Below are 9,243 nucleotides of genomic sequence, written 5' to 3' on the forward strand. Positions count from 1 at the left end.
ATGTCCCAAACAGAAAGGGATAACCAAACAACAGTCACAGAATTCCTTCTCCTCGGATTCACTCTTCCTCCCCACCTGCAGACTCTCCTCTTTGTTGTGTTTTTAGCAATCTACATGGTGACCATGACTGGAAACATCCTTATAGCTGTGGTCATTCTGGTTGACCATCACCTTCACAAGCCCATGTACTTCTTCCTGGGGAACTTGTCTGTTCTGGAGACCTGCTACATCTCCACAATCCTTCCTAGGACTTTGGCCAGTTTTATTAGTGACTACCATGGGATTCCTTTTAGTGGGTGTTTCATTCAGTTCTATTTCTTTGGATCCTTAGCCTGTGCTGAGTGTTATCTCTTATCTGCGATGTCCTATGACAGGTATGTAGCCATATGTAAACCACTACATTATGTAACTCTTATGAACAACAGGCTCTGTGTTCTGCTGTCTCTTACTTCATGGCTAACAGGCTTTGTGTTGACTGCCTTTACAACATTCTCTGCTTCCCAGCTGAATTTCTGTGGCCCAAATGAAATTGACCATTTCCTTTGTGACTACACTCCATTGTTAAGGCTTTCCTGTAGTGAAACCCAGCAAACAGAAATGCTGATGTCTGTCTTGGGCTCCACATGTACAATGCCACCATTGGTGCTCACCCTGACCTCCTATGCATTCATCGTCAAGACTATTTTTAAGATCCCTACAACCAGTGGCAGGCGAAAAGCATTTTCTACCTGTTCTTCTCATCTGATAGTGGTCACCATTTTTTATGGAAGTCTTACAATTGTGTACATATTACCCAAGAGCAACATGCTGAAATATCTGAACAAAGTCTTCTCTGTTTTCTACACAATTCTGACTCCAATGATCAATCCCTTTATATACAGCCTGAGAAACAGAGAGTTCAAGGAGGCCCTTAGAAAAGTCATCAGCAGATTTGGGTCTTTGTGGAGAAACAAGGAGAGCTAACCTCAGTACCGGGGGGGGGGGGGATCTTAACCATGATTTAAGCTCTAAGTCATACACTGCTTTCCTGGAGAGAAGATACACTGTGAGTAAATGATTTACAGGTCGTAGCCTTAGCAAGTCCAAGGTATAATAATCTCTCGCTCTTTCTATTCCAGCTTCACCTGCACTGTCAATTTTAGGTGTGAGATGGCTTCGAGGAAAAAAAAAGTGGACATTATTAAAAGATATTTAAATCTAAGTAACCATGTTGAAAACTGAATTAATCAGGTTTATTCCCACTATTCTCCACATTTCTTCAATATGTTCAGCAAGTTAGTTATATGCTAGTAAGTGCATCTCTCTACTAATTGCACTACCTCCTTTCCTAAATAGTTGACAGCGGCACCATTTTTTACAATGTTCTGGGGATATTCATGTCCATTCTCTTGGGTGGCTAGCATAGAAACTCTTTGCCCCAGGGAATGGGGCGACACTACCAGAGATCTTCTGATTTCCTTTGCTACATAAGAGAAATGTGAGAGGAAAAATGTAGTGAATTAGTTCAGCTCAGGCCCTTAGAAAATTCCTGATGCTAGCAATGTGCTGAAATCAGGTTTTCTTGTAGAAACTGGTTTTAACTTTCCTTGAAAATTTTCAGATATTTTTCCTTGGCAGGTTGTCTAAAATCTTTGAATTCCATATTGTGTGAAAAGTTGTTTTCAACCTTGCTGACAGACCTGAAGCCTGGCACAAAGTTTTTTCCTTTTTCATTTCTTTATCTACCTTCTTCACCTGACCCCTCGATACCCTACTGCATTACAAGTATTTAAAACAATGCATGGAATCCTTTTCTTAATTACTTAATTGGTTTTGTGGGGATGTTACATGAAAATCCCCTTTGGACTTTTAGTTGTGATTTTCTCTCTATATCTGGTTATGTTACTATGGACTGAAATATCATGCAGGCTAAACTTCTCCCAGCACACAGGCCACATTTCCAAAACTCTGGTCAAGTCACAAGCTCATGGTTACACAACCACCCCCCCCCCATGGTCACACCTTATGGGAGGAAGTCTGGCACCTTAAATCATTGTTTAAGTGGTTGGCAACCTTCAGTCTCGAAAGACTATGGTATAAGCCTACAGCACCCAGTATTTCCAGGCGGTCTCCCATCCAAGTACTAACCAGGCCTGACCCTGCTTAGCTTCCAAGATCAGACAAGATTGGGCATGTATTGTTTTAACCCAATCACTGTTTAAGAACTGTATGCAAAAGTGTCTCCTAACACAATCACTGTTTAAGTACTGTATGCAAACTTGAGCTGCCTTCTTGTGTTGCTGATTCATTGTATTGTTTAAGTTCCCCCATCTAGGAACCCAGCCATAGACCCCATTGAATTTTGCTGATAACTGACATCCTGATCCTTTTTCAATGTTTTACATACTCCAAGCACCCTGCTGTGTGGTAGTAATCCAGCTACCATCTAGCTCAGCACTGTCTGCAAACCCCTTTTTAAGTGAGGGCTTCCTCACACATGCTCGCTCTCTTCCCAAGGACCAACACATCTGTGTTGTGTCAGAGGGTCTTCTTCACAGGACTCTTCCCCCCTCCAACTGCTCTACAGGACAGGTAACTATCTTGCGCCTGGAACTCTTTCCCTTCCCCCCCTTTTTCTCCCCTTCTCTCCCCATCTTTAGTTAGCAGCTGGGGTTGGCAGACCAGGGACCCCTAAAATCCTTCCCTACAACCTTTCCTTTTTCTGATTTCCTCGGATGCACCAAATACTCTTTACACGCAACCACCATTGAAGCTAGGTACACTAGATTCAAGTACTAGACCAAGAAACATACACTTATCATTTCTCCATGTGCATTATGTTTACCTTTGTGCTTTTGTAATAAAACTATAATCTTTTATTAAAAGTTATCTTTCTCTTAGTCTCTTCTTTAAGCAAAAGGGAATTTCTCTGCATTACGCCTTCTTGTTATCCAGCCTATGACCCTAAGGTTCCAATAAGGGCAGTGTAATTATTCTCCTAAACAAAACAGCCCTTTCGGTAACAGGGATGTGGGAACTGTATTACTAGAGGAGGACAGGAGATCTCAGAGAACATATAGGTATCCCACCCTTCCCAGATTTTTTTCCCCCCTTCCAGCATAACTTCTTCTGGGCCTAGTTTTCACTAAAACCACATCTGGGCTGTATTCCTTCAGACTGCTGAAATGATTCTCCATACAAACAGTCCCCACCATGGATTCGTCACACTCCTTTTTGATGTGGCTGCACAAGTGAGAGGAGGAGAATAATGTTCCAAATTCATTACATTCAGTGTATATAGTGTATTTTTAATGTTTTAGCTGTGTGTGTGTGCAACACATTATAAATGTAACATATATAAATGCAACAAAAATAGAAAAACGAGAAGCAAATGAAAGAATCACAGCAATAAAAATGGACGCACTGGCCAAGTGGTCACGTCACTCATGAGCATACATGGAAGCCAGGGTCACATGATTCCATGCACTGTACTTAGTGATACTAGTGCTGTAACTTGGCTTCTGCTTTGAGGACTCTCGCAGCTACACCTGCAAAGATTTCTTACTGGCTGTAGGGTCCCAGCCCTGGAAGGGCCTGGAGCAGGCTTGTTCCACCCCCAGGGAGGCCTCAGATTGGCTGGAGGGGGAGAGGATTCAAGCACCCTTCTCCTCCTCCCTAGCAGAGCTGCCAGACCTGGCCTAGGAGCAGGAGCTGTTCACCGCACAGCTCCCTGCTTCGCACTGACTGCCTCTCATACCTGGCCTCCCTGTTTTATGAAGCCCACCCCCTTTGGCCCCTCCCCTTCCTCCAGGTGGGGCAGAAAAGGCTGTTCCTGTTCCTGGCTTGTTTCCTCCAGTATTACTTGTTTGCCTTGCCAGCCTCCCCTGTCTGGTTGGGGTGAGCCAACACTCTATTTGCACCCCTTAAGGGCAGGGAAGCCTCCCCACCCTGGACATTGGGTGCCTGCTCCAGGGTAAGTCGGGGGTCAGGGCAGCTGGGGGGGCCCGGACACTGGCAAGCAGTATGCAGTACTGTACAGGTCTGGTCTAAAGCTGTGTTTTAGAATGGCCACTAGAGGGTCAAACTGTTGTGCTATGTAGAGAACCAATTTGCAAAGTGAACAAAGGAGTCAAAACATTTTAGCCTAATAATCTTTCCCGGCTCATCATCCAATACAACTTAAGATGATTTTCACATTGTTCTAACTCAGGTGTGCCCAAACCCCGGCCCTGGGGCCACTTACGGCCCTCGAAGCCTCTTAATGCGGCCCTCAGAGAGCCCCCAGTCTCCAAAGAGCCTCTGGCCCTCCAAGGAGTTGTTGAAGCCCACAATGGCCCAACGCAACTGCTCTCAGCGTGAGGGCAACTGTTTGATCTTTTGCGTGAGCTGTGGAATGAGGGCTCCCTACACTGCTTGCTGTTTCATGTCTGTAATGCAGTAGCAGCAGCAAAGTAAAGGCCAGCCTTGCTTTGTGCAAGGCCTTTTATAGGCCTTGAGATATTGCAAGACCTTCATTCATTCATAGAAGTTCATCTTTAATATATTCATTTATGTAAACATATGTAAATTTATTCAAATTTTAAATGTAAATTAATTCTTTTTTTTCCCCTGGCCCCCCAACACAGTGTCAGAGAGATGATGTGGCCCTCCTGCCAAAAACTTTGGACACCCCTGTTCTAACTAATAGTCAATTGCAGCATTGCCAAACTTTGTCAGTTTCCTTTTCAGGCTCTCCCAAGATCTTCCCCTTTCCTTTCTAGTTCATGACTAATAACTTTTGATAAACCTTTCTTCAATGAATTTGTCTGAGACACAAATACAACTCTGTTGATGGCCATTTCCACATCTTGGTACAGGGAATTATAATTTTGTACTGTATAAAGAAGCAGTTGTCTGTCCTGGATCTACTGACAATCAGTTTCAGTGAGTGACTCCTGTGGTCCAGTGAGAAAGGACACAAACTGTCACATTTTGACTTTCAAGTGTTTTGAAAGTCATTACAACAGGGCTTTTCAAACTGGGGCGTCACAATGCCCCAGCCTGATGGCGCTGGCCTCTGCCCCCTTAAGGGGCAGGGACAGCGAGGAGGCAGGGTGGAGGCAGCGACGTGATCCCCATGATCGCATCGCTCCAGAGGCTGCAGGGGCTTGGCCGTACTTAACAGAGCCTCCTGCAGCCTCCCAGGGGTGTGGTGAGCCCTGTGCGAACATCTGCAGGGCTCCCCAAAACTGAAGAAGTGAAAGTGGAGCAAGTGCACTCCACTTCTGGTTTTGCAGAGGTGGGAGGCGATCGTTCCACTTTCACTTTTGATGCTTCTGGGAGCCCTACAGATGGTCTTTCGATACTTCCGATGCTTTTGGTTGCTTTTGATGTGTGTGTACATACAGGTAAATGCTCACTATACTACTTGCAAGGTGTTACGGCTTCTGTCTGCTGTATAGGAAAATTTCTTATCTGATGTTCATTCTTCACCAGGGAAGAAGATCTCATACTATCTGCTGATCTTTGTCTATGCCTCCCCATCATTTCTAGTTTAAAAAAACAACAACAAACAAATAAAAACCTTAGGTGGCAAAGTTGAGGAAGACTGTTCTCTGGGGAGTCACTACCAGCTAGTCTGGGCCAGATAGATTAGTGGTCTGAGGCAGTTTCACATATATTCTCCTAAGCTGTATTCTTTATTAGTTTTCCAGGACTTGATCTCCAAGATAACAAAGCCCTCCCTCCACCATTTTAAAACTTAGTATGTCCTGCCATGCAGCATGTCAGAAGAACCTGCAGTGGTGAGGTGGAGGCTGAGATGGCTTTTGTCTTCATCTCCCACCTCATATGTCTTGTCACTCTTGGGCTGGAATCCTATGCATACTTACCTGGGAGTAGGTTCCATTGAACTCATTGAGGCTTACTTCTGAGTAAACGTGCATAGGCTTGGTCTGTTAGAGCCTGGAATAAATGGGGGAAATTTGCAATGGCCCTTGGGATTGGAACGTCACCCTGAAAGGCTACAAACCAAAAAGGACACCAGAATGTCTCTACTGTATTTTTCAGTACTAAAATTGCTGAATGATGAATGATGACACAGTGACTTAACTTAGAATTCCTTCTGGCAGATGTGTCCAGAGGGATTATGTCTTTACAGAGGAAAAAGAAGTAACAACAAGGTGTCTTTAAATAACACAGGTTATAACATCATGCCTGATTCATGCTGAGAGTTGAGACAAAGGGAATGGAAAAGGAAGAAGAGACCATCCCAGTTTCCAGTCCACCATCATAGCTTCTCCTGGTGCTCTGCTCTGCAGCATGGCAGGGAAATGAAGGAGGGAGAGAAACTGAACAACCTTATTCTTCCCATGGTCTTGCAGCTATTGCCACCCAGCTCACCAGCTATTGCCATCCAGCTCAAGAACTGGGTATGTAAAGAATCTAGGAAAGTGTTGTTCAAAGGAAGAAGGATGACTGTGGAGGGTGGTAAAGGTTGGGAGAAGGTTAAGAAATCAGGCATTTACCAAGTCTTGGATTGATGTGGTCAGTGACTGGATTCCCCCCGCCCCCATTTTTTTTTTTTTTTGTGGGGGGGGAAGATCAGATGATAGTACAGGTATTTATATACCGCCTTTCTTGGTCATCAGATTTCTCCTCAGACTTTAATTCAAGGCAGTTTACATAGGCAGGCTATACTAAATCCCAATAGGGATTTTTACAGTTGAAGAAGGTTCTGTCCTTCAAGAACCACAACATTTCAGATGGATCTTTTATGATCTGGTATCACATTCTGGTCTCCATTTTCCTCCCACACAGGCTGACAACGGCCAAAGAGCAGGTGGAATAACTCGGCATAGCTAGGCTTGTCAGCTGCTTCAAGGTCTTGCCGTTCACGGTGCTGGTGGCCTCAAACTGGTGACCTTCAGATGTTATCTTCAGGCAAATGGAGGCTCTACCCTCTAGACCAGCCCTCCTGCCCATTCCAAATTCCTTTGAGTTGAGAGTGATTCAGCTCACCCATGTCAAAATTTGGCTGAACAATAGTCTTTATGTTAAAAAAAAAAGACATGCCTTTCATCACATTTACATGAGATCACTTGAGAGCACTGAAAACCCTACAACTCTATAATCTATGTTTCACAGAATGCAATCCTGTCCTATCTGAAAATATGTATCTTTTATATTTACCTGGCTATACAAAGAAGCTAGCCAAATTGCATAATGAATTATAGAGCATCTTCCCTTTAATAGGAATAGAATTCAGCTAGCTGTAATGACCACTGGGTCTCTGATAAAATATTTATATGAATGGAAAATGCCTTCGGGGACGTTTGGCCCTGACTGTTTATCCTTTGCAGAAGGAGCTTAACACATAGCTTTAGTGTATTGCAGCCTAGCATTTATTATGTTCTGTTAAGCTTTCATATATAAATCAGCAAGAGTTTATTCATTACGTAATCTATCTGGTCATTGTAGATGGAATCCATTGTAGATGGAATCCAAACCAAATTTCAATATTTATGGAGTTAGCTAAATGTGACCTATTGCATTTTTACAATTCTGTTTTCTTCTGCAGCAATTGTTTAGTCCTAGGATGAAAGCACCCATGGGCAAAACAGAGAAGCATAACCAAACAACGGTCACAGAATTCCTTCTCCTCGGATTCAAACTTCTTCCCCACCTGCAGACTCTCCTCTTTGTTGTGTTTTTAGCAATCTACATGGTGACCATGACTGGAAACATCCTTATAGCTGTGGTCATTCTGGCTGACCATCACCTTCACAAGCCCATGTACTTCTTCCTGGGGAACTTGTCTGTTCTGGAGACCTGCTACATCTCCACAATCCTTCCTAGAACTTTGGCCAGTTTTATTAGTGACTACCATGGGATTTCTTTTATTGGGTGTTTCATTCAGTTCTATTTCTTTGGATCCTTAGCCTGTGCTGAGTGTTATCTCTTATCTGCGATGTCCTATGACAGGTATATAGCCATATGTAAACCACTACATTATGTAACTCTTATGAACAACAGGCTCTGTGTTCAGCTGTCTCTTGCTTCATGGATAACAGCCTTTGTGGTGAGTGCCTTTACAACATTCTTTGCTTCCCAGCTGAATTTCTGTGGCCCAAATGAAATTGACCATTTCTTTTGTGACTACACGCCATTGTTAAGACTTTCTTGTAGTGAAACCCAGCAAACAGAAATGTTGATGTCTGTCTTGGGCTCCACATGTGCAGTGCCACCATTGGTGCTCACCCTGACCTCCTATGCATTCATCATCCCCACTATTTTGAAGATCCCTACAACCAATGGCAGGAGAAAGGCATTTTCTACCTGTTCTTCCCATCTTATAGTGGTCACCATTTTTTATGGAACTATTACCATTGTGTACATATTACCCAAGAGCAACACACTTAAAGATCTGAACAAAGTCTTCTCTGTTTTTTACACAATTCTGACTCCAATGATCAATCCCTTTATATACAGCCTGAGAAACAGAGAGTTCAAGGAGGCCCTTAGAAAAGTCATCAACAGATTTGAGTCTTTATGAAGAAACAAGGAAAGCTAACCTCAGTATCTAAGCCATGATCTAGGCTCCAAGTCACACACTTCTTTCCTCTGGAGTAGATACACTGTGAGTAAATGATTTACAGGCCTTAGCCTCAGCAAATTTAAGGTATAATGATCTTGCTCTTTCTATTGCAGCTTCACCTGAACTGTGAATTTTAGATGGCTGCGAGAAAAAAAGTGGACATTATTAAAAGATATTTAAATCTAAGTAACCATGTTGAAAATCGAATAAATCAGGTTGACTCCCACTGTTCTCCATATTTCTTCAATATGTTCAGCAAGTTGGTTATCTGCTAATAAATGCATCTCTCTACTAATTGCACTACCTCCTTTCCTAGCGGCACCATTTTTTACAATGTTCTGGGGATCTGCATGTTCGTTCTCCGGGGGGGGGGGGGGCTAGCATAGAAACTCTTTGCCCCAGGGAATGGGGCAAACACCACCAGAGATCTTCTGATTTCCTTTGCTACACGACAGGAATGTGTGCGGAAGAACATAGTTAATTAGTGCACCTCAGATCCTTACAAAATCCCTGATGCAAGCAATGTGCAGAAATCAGGTTTCCTTGTTTTAATTTTCCATGGAAGTTCTCAGATATTTTTTCTTAGTGGGTTGTCTAATATCTTTGAATTCCACATTGTGTGAAATGTTGTTTTCAACCATGCTGACAGTCCTGAAGCCTGGCACAAAGTTATTTTCTTTTTCATTTCT

General features: G+C 43.2%; 2 protein-coding genes across 2 annotated transcripts; both read left to right on the forward strand.

The window, feature by feature from the left end:
* Window positions 1–963, forward strand: LOC136652392 (olfactory receptor 6B1-like). Its single transcript, XM_066629329.1, has one exon. The coding sequence runs from the start codon at window positions 1–3 to the stop codon at window positions 961–963; it is 963 nt and encodes a 320-aa protein (XP_066485426.1).
* Window positions 964–7,567: 6,604 nt separating this feature from the next.
* Window positions 7,568–8,512, forward strand: LOC136654304 (olfactory receptor 6B1-like). Its single transcript, XM_066631261.1, has one exon. It carries the CDS (start codon window positions 7,568–7,570, stop codon window positions 8,510–8,512), a length of 945 nt encoding a protein of 314 aa, XP_066487358.1.
* The last annotated feature ends 731 nt before the right edge of the window (window positions 8,513–9,243 follow it).

Source organism: Tiliqua scincoides, chromosome 5 (assembly GCF_035046505.1).
Source record: "Tiliqua scincoides isolate rTilSci1 chromosome 5, rTilSci1.hap2, whole genome shotgun sequence".
NCBI classification, from domain to species: Eukaryota; Metazoa; Chordata; class Lepidosauria; order Squamata; family Scincidae; genus Tiliqua; species Tiliqua scincoides.